Genomic DNA, 13,897 nt, shown 5'->3' with positions numbered 1-13,897 from the left:
ATGGTGTGGGTCCCAGGAGCTTGCTGGGCATGCAGCCCTGTGGCATGTGGCCCACAGCGTGCAGCCCAGACGCTTTACAGTTGAACAGCCCCGCTGTAGAAATGGAAATATTTGCAAGAACAGTGAAATCTGTATGTGGAGAAGATCTGAAAGATGATTCAGCAACGTGACAGATTAACCTCCTCTGACTTCCTGAAATAAAGCCACAGTTCTGAATCATATTCTTCTTCAAAGCTAAGAAGGAAAAACAGTAACTGCCCAATATCTGAGGGACAGAAATCACATCAGAACACATTACTACAAGGCAACATTCATTAGTCCTAGTTTATTACCTGCTCCAAATTTTTTTTAAATGGACTCCTGTAAAGTTTGCCTCTAAGGCTTATCCTCAGTAATTCACTTCCTATGTTCATCATAAAATGCAGCCTTTATTAAGGGTGTAAATTAACACACACACGCTCATAAAATACTATTGTGTTAATGTGCTAATTCAGTCTTGATTACCCAGTCTTTTAAAAAAGACAGCATTTTCTAGTACAAAAATAACTTCAGAGGCTATATTAGAATCACAAAAAGCAACATTCACATTATAAAACATTTGGTCTAGTCTTTACACATTGCTAAAATGTAGAAAAAATACTCAATCTAAATTCTAGGGACCAACTATATTAGGTTTTTCCCCATAATATATATGTAAGAAGATAAGCCATTCTATACATCATCTTCACCTCTTTCAAAAAGAGCTCCTTTTTAGAATAGGTACTCATTCTCTTCTTTTTTTTTAAATCTAAACTGTAAAATAGAAGGTAAAACAAATCATTCTTAGGAGAAGTAGGAAATGTTTCCTTCCCTATGACATTTAGCTCTAGTTAAAAACATGTAAAACATGATGAGCTATTCCAGATTTTCTGGCTTGGATAACCTTAACAAGGACTAATCTACATGCTGTATAAAAACAAATACATCTGGCAAAATGATGTATAATTCCCCCACTCTCTCTTTTTTTTTTTTTTAATACACACAGTCATCACAGCTTAACTGTCCTCCCACATAAAGTCTGCAGCCCTGATTCTGCAACCCAATCCACGGAAGTGGACTCCTGTGCCCAGGAGCTAATGGAAGCACCAGAGCCCTTCAGTGATACAGAAATGGCAAAAAAGTCCATGAGCTAGATTCAGTCTGTAGGACTGAGAGGCTCAGCATGGGGCCACAGGTTTAGGAGCAGGGCAAGCAAGGGTAGGCCTCACCACTGAAATTTGGGGCACAGAGCCCAGTTGGCAATGTGTGTCAGTCATTTGGGATGAGCTGCCACTCATCCTGCCACTGGATATAGATCTGGTCCACAAAGCTCCCCATCTCTGGCCTGCAGAGGCAGGTGAGTTAGACACTCATGGCATAAAGAATATATGAAGTATTAGGAAGAAACCATCCAACTGACAGAAGAAGAAGCTGAGGCACAGAGGCCTAAACTTTAGAAGTAATTAATTATTTTGTAAAGCTAACTTAAGGCAAAGTAAAGGGGCAACAAAGTGTTTAGCGCTCCTGAATAAAAGCAAGGTCCTGCCCAGGTATCTAAACCTAAGCACCACAAAACAGGAGTCATGTGAACACTTGGGCCAGTTTAAGCATGCTGCCCATAGTCTCACTTAATTTCTAAGGCAGACCTGGAAGCTGAACCTATTAATCTTGATTTGCAACCCTATCCCATACTCCTTAAGCACTGTAGAAAAGGCAGCCCTTAGAATTATTAACCTGCTTCACAGGGGTTTTTTAAAGAAATGCAAGTTAGCTTTCTGAATTATTTCCATTAAACCAATCATTTCTAGTACATAGTATCTTGTGGACAATAGAAGATAGGCCAGCAGGAAACATATTAAGTTTATTGAGAATATTCAGTGAGAAAAAATGGAAAAAGTAGCATAAAAGAAATAAAAGTAGCACCAAAGAAATAGGTCTGCTAACTCCTCTTTATTTATACAACAGTGGTCCGAATAAAACTGTGGAAGTGATCTGTAACAAACAACCTTATAAAAAAGTTACAGCCTGCATTAAGCAGGAAAAGAAAATTAATAATATGGGTAGGCATACTGGAGGCACTTGATTGATTCCAAGCACTCCTGCAATCTGAAACAATCCCACCAACCGAGCATTTGAAGAGGCTAAACTATTTATAAGAGGCGTTTCAGTTTTACGCTAGCTTCATTACCAGATGAAACATACCCCTTAGTTTCCGTAAATATGAGAAAACAACAAGGCCTAATATAGCAAAAGAAAAAGGAAGAGCTTTTTGTTGTTATTATTAATATTATTGTTCAAGAATCTATTCTCAACTAGTCAGAGGTATCTCAAAGATTTATTTAACTATTTCCTCTTAAAGTCACGCTTACCAGACATTTGCCAAGAGGTGACTGTATCTGGTGTCTTTCCACTGTTGAGGCACAAGCCAGTTGCTCATATTTACTGAGAAGTCTAAGGTGCCACTGTTCTGAAACTAAGGCCTTATCAGTACTAAAAGTGTGGCCTTTTTAACTCTACCAGGATAATTAAGCAGCAAAATGCTCATAAATGTAGATGTTGTTATATCAGTATAAAAGTGCCTATATTGGTAAACAAACTAGGAAAGTGAAACAATCTTCCAGTATAAAGAACCTTACACTAATATAAATGGTCCTATAATAGCTACGTTTTACACTAGGCAAGCATGGCTACATTGGGGGAGGTGGAAGGAAACACAGCTTTTGCCAACATTGTTTGCCCCCAAAAACTAGTCCATACCTAAGAAATGAAGACATTTTAGGAATGGTCTAACTACCTCATTTCAATATCGGTATAGGAAAAATATTCTATCATCTCTAAGCAGCATCAGGCAGGTTTAGAAAACTATACTCACAACAAAAAAGTGAAAAAACTAACTCAAATAAAACAAAGAAATGTGGAACAAAGACCACATAACCCAATGAAATATTTCAATTCTTTTTCCTATGAAAATCAATTTACTCTATTATCTCTCCCCTTCCCATTCACAGCTGTCTCTTTGTTACTATTTAATGTGATAGCCATTTGCTTAACACTTCTCTTCAACAAAGTTTTCTTCATAACCTGCTCCTAAGAGAAGAGGCTTGTTGGCACTACTTTTTTCTCCCACATTTTCCTCTTTCTCTTAGCTCTGTACCACTAGAGAGAGCAGGAGCTGACCTGTCTGGTAGCAGAGGGGGGAAAAAAAAAGCAGTTTGAAAAATTTACTACAACTCTGCTATAGAGGAGGTGGTGGATTTACCGTGAAACAAACCATGCGGTGGCACAGGGCCCCCAAGAACAGAGGCCCCCAAAATGCAGGACAAATCTGAGGAGGATGAAGAAAAAAAGAATGAAAGGGGGGAGGGGGAGAAGATTAAAAAAAAAATTTTCTTTTCTTGGCTGGGTCCCAAATGAAGGTCCCGAAAAATAAAGCTGCGCACAGGGCCCCACTAACTCTAAATCCGCCACTATACAGAAAACACGAAGCAGTAATCCCTACCAATGAAATCCAGGTCTACACTACCCTGTTAAGAAGCCCTGTCGCCACACCCAAATGCAGCAAGTGGATGATACTATGGCTACAACTTTGATATCAGCTTGCCTAACCCAGTATTTGGTAAATTTGAAGCTCCATCTTGTTATGCAGTGAAAGCAAAAATGCTTCTTCAACCCCCAATGCATCTAAACCACCATGGGGAGAGGGAGGAGGAGACCTTTGCTACTCTACCAGTCTCCAAGTCATTTTTTTTTGTCATGTATCCCTGCCTCTATTACAGCTCACAGGTTTCCCATATAGCAGTAGAAAGAATATGAAAGGAAGTTCTGAACATTTTACAACTGCCTAGAGAGTTTTGTATGGCACCGCTGAATATTAATGTTCTTTATAAATTCTGCTGTTGCCTGGAGAAGTGATGGCCCACAATTAGCAGCACTGTGCACAGCTGCCTTCAAAGTCAAGAAGATGACTTGCCTACTCACGAAACTGAAACTGTACTGGTTTAGTCTTTGCTCACATTTAAAAGTTTATTGCTCGAAGTATGATAGAGATTTGTTCAATTTTAAGTGAAAGTTTTCCACATGCCTGCAGTGAAACAAGTTTTTCAAATAGAGCTCAGACCACTAGTCATTTTGCCACTTCAAATACCAATGTTCAACCAGCATACTTGTTAAGAGAAAAATGTTATACGTGGAATGTTACACAGTATAACCTCATAAATCCAGATATAAAAAATCCAGAATTATCAAAAATCTAGCACTTCGCCCTGCCACTCTGGGACCAGCCACTGCTTCCCTCCCCCCGCCCCCGGACACACTATTCACCACCCCGCTATTCACCACCCCGTGTGCAGCCGCTGCTCCCCCTGTTCCCCAACTATCCGCCATGCCAGTTTAAAAAATCCGGCATTTTCAAATTTCTGGCAGGTGCTTGGTCCCAAGCACACCAGATTTATGAGGTTATACCATATACAGTTTCAAACCCATAAATTTGTACCAGTATTCACAAAAGTGAATATTACATCATAATGTTTCAGGGGTGTACTTGGTAGCCGTGTTGGTCTGAGACAAAAAACTAGAACTCTTGGTTCCAAAATGATACCTTTTATTAGATCAACTGGAAAATAGCAAGAAAACTGTCCTTTTCTGCAGGCTTTCAGGATCAAACTCCCTTCGTCAGGCTCTGGGAAAAGTGTAGATGGTACAAGATGGTAAAAAGTCCCCATAAGTAGGAAATAAACTTTATTTTTGCACAGAGGGAGCTGAAGATGTAAGTCTGTCCCTCTGGGTCCATGAGAGTGTCTTTGTGAGCTGTGTTGAGTAGCTCTTTGATCCCGAAAGCTTGCATAAAAGGACAAATTTCTTGCCATTTTCCAGTTGGTCTAATAAAAGGTATCATTTTGGAACCAAGAGTTCTAGGGTTTTTTATGTCTATTACATCAAAAGACACTTAAAAATTATAACAGACCACTTTGGAAATAAGGAAGAGAAAATAATTTGTCCTGTAAACACTAATGAATAAATGCAGACCTAGGTGGTCCTTCTTCCATCAAACCAGCAAGAAGCCATGCAAACATAATCAAAGGCAGAATCTGTGCTATTATTTATTGGAGGGAAAATGTATTTTGCTTTTATTATTATTCTAGTCCAGGGGTGGCAAACATGCACCCCATGGAACCCTGTCATCCAGCCTGTGCAACTTCTGAAGGGGCCGTGAATTCAGGGGTAGGGCTTGCTGCCAAAATCTGAGGCATGGAGTCCTGTTGGCAATTGTGTCGGCAGCATGGGGCGGGCAACAGCTAAGGTAACCCAACGCCTCCACCAAGACTGACACTCAAACCACCATTTCCAGATCTGACCAGCAAGAAATCCTGTCATCCAGCTCTGGCCACGGTGTGGGGTGAGTTTGACACCCCTGCTCTAAACCGTAATTTAACTCTTCCTCCCAAAAATTTGTTTTAGTCGCTCACAAAGGTATCTAGAAATCAGCCTTGGAAAAATTGAGCTGGACTGGGAGAATCTGAGAGGAAAACCAATTAGTCTAGCCTAGAAGATGGCAATTCTAAGGAGCAGTGTTTCCCAAACATATGGGGCTTATACCCCACTATGGTCAAATCAGATATTCTTGTGGCCCCCTTACAATTCAGCTGCAACCTTTTAGCAACAGCAAGCTGAATTAAGGCACTCTCGTTGCAAGGTGGGCCACCGTTTGTGACTCAGCTGCTGCTAGCTCTTAGTGCTGCTTCTTCCCTGTCACCACTTCCTCTCACTGCTGATTACTACCAGTTGCCACTTCCCCTGCCACCAGTTGTTGACAGCTCCCTCCCAACACACACCCATGCACATAAACGCACAGCCAAATGTCACCAGCATCCTGGCTTTCACCAGCATCCAGCCTACAGCCTGTAAAGAGATGTTAACTAGGCGTAGGCCTAATTAATATCTCTTCACAGGCTGTAGGCTGCGAACCCCCAACCTGCTCCTGCCTTTGTTTCAAGGTAATCTGCAACATCACACATCCTCACAGGAGGTGAGAGACTTCATACCAGCTATGAACCAACTGCCCTACGTTTTCCATCTACTGACTCCTCTGTGAAATCCTATGAAGCATGAACTTTCATTTCTACCCAGAACTTTTACAATCTTTTTTCCAACGCCTGATGAAGGATGTGTGTGCCCAAAAGCTTGCAATTAAATAATTTTTTTTTTGCAAAAATCTTGATCTAATAAAAGATATCATCCCTATTACAAATCCTGATTGCTTTTTCGTCTAGACCAATATGGCTATAATCTGGATACCTGACATGGTTCACACATGCACGGACATCCTGATAATACTTTGCCTTCAGGTCTTCCTCCAAAAACCTTTCACACCTGCCCAACAGGGTGGGAAACAGCCTTTGTCGCAAAACTCACTATTGCAACTCAGCTTCTGTTTGGAGAGAACATGGAAAAAGAGATGCATTCAGGCTGAAGCATCCTGACAGCACTGTGTAGAAGCACTATGCTGGCTTCTAGCTGTCAGTTTTTCACTTTCATAAACTATAGCAATCTACCCATTTAGCTTTCTTAATTAAGATGTCTTTGGGAAGAAAGTAGCAGTGTTTCTGTAAAATGAAAATAAAAATCAGACATACTGCAGTCACCTGTACGCCAGTCTAAAGACAGACTGGTATCTTTCCAATATTACTGCTACCCATTTGCAGTTGTATAAAATTAAACCTTTAATATTGAAAACAATGTAGGATTATCTATCATTCTCTTAAATGTCCGCAAGACACAGATGAATTTAACCAGAGAGTTTATACTTTCATGTACTGTACCTTTTTTGTTGGTTCTAATAATTGTCTCAGACAACAATAAAGGGCTTCCATTGGAAACTTCACTGATAGGCTTTTCTGGTGGTTTGTTGGCAAGACTTTCTTTCTTCATGTCCTTCTTTATTTCCTGTATGGAGAGAAGAAAAGAAAATGGTGAGAGAACTTATACAATGTTATACAGGGTAATTTAAGCCTCAGATACCCTGGATTGGAAAAAAAAATCACTGATCACTCCCCCAGGTTGCGAGCTAGATTTGATTTAAAAATATAAATAAAAAGAAAAGAGTTGTTCCTACAGTGTGATGAGATAATTTGGGTTATTTCTTACTCTGCTCCACAGAAGGCAGTTATTCTCTTACTACTATACAGTTCAGGTGATAACAGGTTATTGTCATTCCACTGACTACAACTAGACAAATTTTCAAATGGTTTCCAGAGCTAAAAATAGTTTAAAGATACATTGTATAGTGGTAATTCAAGACTGTATCAGCTAAAGCTTTTATAAAGTCCTACCCTTTTCATAATAAAGATGATGCTTCAGTTTAGGCTACTATATTGGTAGTAGATGTATGTATAGCATACCCTAACTCCTGGACCTATTTACAAGTGAAAATGTCACAAAGGGGGGAAAAAAATCCAATAAAGCTAATAAATTCCCTGCTTTAAAACAGGTGTTCACCAGATTACACTTCTGCCTAAAAACCCTACTTTCCCTATTACAAGGCACACTAAAAATTACTATAACTGAATGACTGCCAGAAATAAAAATCATCCTGTTTTCCATTTTACTAACTGTGCTTCAGATAACACTGTGCACAGCTGGCGTTAGTTTCCCTTTGTAAAGGCTGACAAACCAATTTCTCCTTGTTGTTTCTGTGGACATTTCAGGACAGCAGTTGGGGGAAATTAAAATAATTTTTAAAAATAGGAAAATATGACAAACACTACTAATACTGGCAAAGGACTTCAGGGGAAGTCGTCATTCTGGTTAATACTAATAACACTTTATCAGTTGCAAAATATGTTAATGCATTGGTCATTTTCACAGTCTGCAACAAATATGAGAGAAGTAAGCTTTCACTGATATAAACCTGCCCTTGGTATATTACTACAAAGAAATGTTCATAGTGGTTATGTACTCAAAAATATAAAAAAACACCTTGTCTGCAAACCTTAAAATTTATCAGCTTAATTACTTGTCTGCCCCTCATTCCATAGTTTTTTGAACACCTTGTATTCTTTTACTATACTTTGTCCTCACAGCACCCCTGTGAAGTAAAGAAGTACCATTATATACATTTTCCAAGTAGGGAACTGAAGAAACAGAGGATATGCCTGCACAGCACAAAGCAAAGCCGTGCAGAGAAACCTAAGCTAACTCTAAACAAGCTAGTTTAGGTCCCAGAAGCAGCACGGTCAGATTAGCACAGAACTCTACAGGGGCTAACTACTTGTGCTGAGAAGCAGGGTATATCCTGCATCCAGTACCGAAGCTACCTTGTTCACAGCTAACCTAAGCATCTCTGCACAGCATTGCACTGTGACACAGAAATACCCAGAGAAACTTAGTGACTGGCTGAAGGACAACAAAGGAAATCAGCAAAGGAGAAGAAAATTGAACACCCGTGTCTCCCAAGTCCTCAGGCTATTAATTCATCCTTCCTCCATAGCCTCAATGTTTCTGGAATAAATTCTAAACATACATCTAAATTCACTTGCATTTATTGAAACAGTTTTAGATTCCAAAAATTCAGTAATCTCATTAGTAAACCTATATCTCCTAATATTTTTAAAGGGCTTTGGTAGGTATAAATGTAAGCCTATGGCCAACTAAATGGTATTAAACATAACATTTTATCATTATCTAATAAGATAAGCCCCAGAGAGGACACCAGTTGCACCAGTATTGGATCTTTAAAAAGTAGAAGAAAGAGTTACTGAGCAAGCGTGTGCACACCCTTAGTGGCAGGCTCCATGAATGCTTCATGGCATGATGTCCTGTGTATGCATGCATGATCCAGAAGATATTACCAAGCTTAATGTCTAGAATATTCATCATGAAAACTTGTAAAATAACAGGAAGTAGATTTCTGCTGCAAATTGTAAAGACTTATTTAGCATTAAAAGCAAGCAAAACAAGGATTTCAAAATAATACTTTAATTTGCAAAGTACTTTGCTACTAAAATTGAATTAGTTATGTTGTTACTTTGAAAAAAGAGCTATCAAAGCTTTCTGAGCTTCCCTCAAAAGATGAATCAATCTAATGCAAACATTCTTGTATACTTGCACAAAGTCATTTACCATATATCCGAGTATTCGGTTGGTGGATATAAATTTTATTAACAGCTACTTCCCTCAAACTGTCAATATTTAACCTAGTTATTTCAATGAAATCACACAAATAAAAAAAGCAACTGAGACCCAATTTACCCCAGGAATCATCATCACCACTGATTGTAATATATCAGTTATTAAAGGAAGTTTTGATGTGTTCCGCCTCCGTCCACCTGATTCAAAAGTAAGATACAGGATAGTCCACAAATAATACACGCTTACATAAAGGAGGTAAAATTATTTTATAAAGAATATGCCAGGTTAGTAAATGGATTATTACATGGATATTTTTTTTAACCTAAGAGTTCAAACCTCTTTGTTGCATTTTGAAGTACGCCAGCTCAAAGTTCAGTTTGCAACAGTAAGTGACAGATTCTGTGTTCATTTAATATTCTGGCAGAGGCAATTGAAATGGAAAGACCTAGTATGTCAAAATATTAATCTCCCTCAAGCAGGACCTCAGAGAACTAGCCTTCTGAAGACTCCACATTACCAGAGGGAATTTCCTATGCATTATTTGTAAGTGGATTTTTCAAGCTTCCATGTCAACATGAAACTAAATGTTTTCCACATCAAAAGACCTGAAATATCAACTTCTACAGCGACAAACAACAAAAATGAAACCTTTCTTTCTTGAATAAATGGGTGGGAGAAGGATTAAGGCAAACAGTTTCTGTAGAATATGACTTGAAAAACTGAATTCACTACTTTACAGGTGGCTGAGAAAACCTAGTGCTCAAAATGAATGCAGTGCATCCTAGGACTGCCACCACCGCTCATCAGATTACCACGCCCCCACCCCAAAAAATAGTCTTAAACTGACAAACCACCAGAAGCTAGATAAACCAGTGCTGCAAAACAAATCCCACACACAATTCTTGTACCCTGGGTGGAAGAAAAGAAAGCAAGCAAGCTTCCTTTCCTTTTTAGCAACCAAAGGAAGGGAGTGGTGGCATTTATCAAACGTATACTAAAAAAGTCCATTATCAGAAACACAGCTATTCCCATTGACAGAGCAATTTAGAGACATAATCTGCTCGTATCTACCAGCCACAAATTGGAGTGGGGGGTGTGCCCTCTTATCAAGATTCCTCTTGGTCCATTTGGGCAAAGTTATTTACCTCTTCTTCATTCATATTAACTTGTGTCTAGTTCAATTCATCTTCTATCAGTCAGTAAATACCCTTCCTCATCCCATCAGGAGTTTATCATCCCACTATCTTTATGTTTTAATTTCTGCAGCCACAACAGCCAATTTAGATCTATTTTTATGACCTTCCCAAATAGCTTCTGCCACCAGGGGGCAGCAAATTCAGAAATGCTAGAGGCTAAGTACAGAGATTCAAAAAGCCCCTGGTGGAAACATTCTGTAGCACTTTACATTCACTGTTTGGGGTAGACTGGCCCGTAGCCTGCCTGCACTGGCTGAGGCAAGGAGGCTGGGGGTGCTCTTGCACACCTCCCAAGAGGCTGCTGGAGCCATCCTTCTTCCCAGCCTTGTCCCCATGCCAGCTGGCAACTATCAGCAGCTGCTGGGGAGGGAAAGCAAGAAGGGGAAGGAGCCCCCAGTGCCACGTCCCATCCTCCACCCCCTCCGACTGGGGTTGGGGTGGGTTGGGTCCATGCAGTAAGGGGGTTCTAATCCCCCACCCCCAGTTCCCAGTGCAGTGAAAAGCTGGGCAACCCCATATTGCAGCTCCTGGCTATAGCTGTCAAGAGACTGGGGCAGGTAAGGAAGGAGACCCTGTGCCACGCAGGCCCTCCAGATTGCTGGGTTAGGTTTTAGGGGTGACCAAGCCAGGTCCTTGTGGCATGGGGGCTCCCTCCCCTCCCCCCTATTGACAGCTGCAGCCACTAGCTGCAACATAGAGCTGCCCATCCTGGCTTTTTGCTGTGCCAGGAACTGGGGGTGCTGCTGAGACCCAGCTAGTCTCCTAGAGCCCCCAGTCAGCAATCTGGGGGAGGCCTGCATGGCTATGACCTGCAGCACAGGGCTGCCTGGCCCAGCTTTTCACTGCACCGGGAACTGGGAGTGGGGGAACAGAGCACCTATGCTGCACAAATCTGGACCACAACCTCCTCCCCAAGACTTGAACTAGAAGTGTCAGGGGGCCCTATACAGCATTAGGGGTCCTATTCCCCACCCCTGACCTGGCCACACCGAGAGGAGATGGTGCCTTTTCCGCCTCCTCTCTGTGACAGCTGGGGGGAGGAGAGGGCTGGGCCTGTGCTCGCAAATGCAAATGAGCACCAGCTGAAACTAGCAAGCCACTCAGTGAGGAGCCCCTGGGATGCTGGGGGAATGTAACCTACCTTGACTCACAATGGGATGTGGTACAAACATTCAGTAAAACTCTCTAACCTAAAGTGCTTTAGTCTCATACAACATCCATCCAGAGTTAACTTAGAGTAGAATCTGCTATTTTAAATGGCCTTTATGTGCTGTGAACATCTGTTCTGTTACAGCTGTGAAGTGCTTTCTGCATGCTTAACGTGCAGTAAGTGTAATGTCTGTACCTAGCCAGAGGCTCAACGCTATTGCCCTGTGAAATCAAGCCACAGGCGACTCCAAAAATCCTGACTGCTGATGGTACTCTTGCAAGAGATAACTGATATAAGTGAAAGGGCATCTTCCAAAGGAGGATCTTCCTAGTTCATTAAATCAAATGATGAAAAAGGTAAAGACTAATGCCACTTTCATGTTACATTCATTTATATGATTTCCTTTGCAATACCTTCCCTTGCTCATGCTGCAACGAGGGAAGGTCAGGGTAGATATTAGGAAAAACTCTCTCACTAGGAAGGTAGTAAAACACTGGAACAGGTTACTTAGAGAAGTTGTAGAATTTTCATTCTTGAGGTTTTTAAGACCCAGCTACACAAAGCCTTTGCTAGGAAGATCTAGTTGGAGACAGTCCTGCTTTGAGCAGGAGGCTGGACTAGATGACCTCCTGAGGTCCCTTCCAACCCTAATTTTCTATTTTTCTATTTTCTAATATGCAAAAAGTATCAGTTCCATGACTAACAACTAGCTTTTGGTTTTGATTCTAAGGAATCCTTCAGAGTTATTTAGGAGAGTATAGGAAGTCTCTTATTTCAATAACTGAATACTTCAAGATTGCATCTATTTTTCCAATGTTTTCCAGAGGAAATCTTTCCCCAGGATCCTATCCTCAGCCAAGAGAATCCAGAGGTAAATGACTTCCACCTCTCACTCATCATAATCCCATTCTAGGTTGCTGGTTAGTTGCTTTTTTCTCTTCACTGGACCAAATTACTCCTGATCTTCAGACATTTCCCATGTACCTACCTGTAACAGGTATCCGCTCTGGGCCGACCTAAGCATGGCCCGCACACCTGTTCCTGGGGCAACCATCCGCCTACTCGCCTGCCATGCCTTGTTGTTAATTGATTAATTGGTGTTAATTAGCGGGAGGCTGCCCTTGTACTGCCCTGCTGCCAGGGGGCACCATCTGCGGCTCCATTTCCTCCCCTACACCGCAGTCCACACCTCGCCGATGGAATAGATGTTATGCTCCATCCTAGTTATGATCTGGCCCCTTTTTGTCCTCTCTGGGGCTTCTCGGCAACTGCCCCCTTCTCTGGGGCTTCTGGGCAACTGCCCCCTTCTCTGGGGCTTCTGCCCCCTCTCAGGGTGCTCCTCAATACTGCCACCCTCTCTCAGGGTGCACATCCATACTGCCGCCCTCTCTCAGGGCTCACCACACTTGCACTGGGGCTTCTCGGCAATGTCCCCTCTCCGGGGCTTCTCAGCTGGCCCTCTCTCTGGGATTGGGGTCTGTGCACCCCGAATGCTGCGCCCTTACTAGCGCTGGGGTCCCCACTCTGCTGTGGGTCCCCTATGAGGCCTCCTCTAACCCCTCGTAGCCTCACCCAAACCACCGGTGTAACAAATAGCAACACAAGAGGCTATAACATAAACAAAAGCTGCCCGGCTATAATCACGCTCAAGCCTACTGGGGTTTTTCAACCCACAGCAGTGTCAAGCGCTGCTTCTTCAGCAGGCGTCTCCTCTCTTCTATGGCAGAGAGCTCCTTCCTCAATGGCTGCTGGCAGGGAACTGCCACTGGCCCCAGCCCCCAGGGTTTATAAGGGAGCCAGGCCCTGCCCCTTCTGGTCAGCTGACCTTCTCTGGTTGCCCTGGCAACCCACAGCTGGGCTCCTAATTCCCTGCTAGGGCTTCGTCCCTAGCAGTTTCCCCTCTTTGGGAGCAGGGCACCTCAGTGCTCTATGACACTACCATATCCATATGCTAACATTAAATTAGAGGCCTAATCCCATTAGTCTGGACTTGCAGAGCCATTAGGGAATGAACACAGGAAATGACAGTTAATTTCTAAAATGGAAAGGGGGGAAAAAAGTGAAGGTCAAGTCAATTCCCGCTGCAGCAATAAATCTTATCATAAGGTCCTTAAAATTCAAAAATACCCAGGGGTGAGATTCTGTGCTGCATATCTCAGGAGATCAGCACAGACCTTGAAGCCCAAGAGGAAAAGACTATGGTAACCTTTAGCCACCTATGTACCCTCCCAATTTTTGGTTGCTTGGTCCAGAAACTAGACTGATTCTTAGTATAATATAAAGAGCCTAGAGGCCTTTCTAAATGAAGGTAGAATCCCTAGATCTGCCATTACCAGATCAGTGAGCTAGGAGAAACTCTTAACTGCACCAAAAATCAGAAAATAAACAGGGTTGCTCAAACCATAAG

At 41.9% G+C, this 13,897-nt stretch overlaps 1 protein-coding gene across 6 annotated transcripts in view; it reads right to left on the bottom strand.

Annotated features, from left to right (window-relative positions):
* Positions 1–13,897, bottom strand: part of SH3KBP1 (SH3 domain containing kinase binding protein 1) — a 361,711-nt gene that overhangs the window by 233,018 nt on the left and 114,796 nt on the right. For all 6 annotated transcript variants that reach the window (XM_059720873.1, XM_059720872.1, XM_059720874.1 and 3 more), the window contains one exon: positions 6,837–6,960. In XM_059720873.1, the coding sequence (XP_059576856.1) occupies positions 6,837–6,960 (124 nt within the window). The remainder of the gene's footprint in view (positions 1–6,836; positions 6,961–13,897) is intronic.

Source organism: Alligator mississippiensis, chromosome 1, assembly GCF_030867095.1.
Source record: "Alligator mississippiensis isolate rAllMis1 chromosome 1, rAllMis1, whole genome shotgun sequence".
In the NCBI taxonomy this organism is placed as follows: domain Eukaryota; kingdom Metazoa; phylum Chordata; order Crocodylia; family Alligatoridae; genus Alligator; species Alligator mississippiensis.
This window is presented reverse-complemented; position numbering and strand designations above follow the sequence as displayed.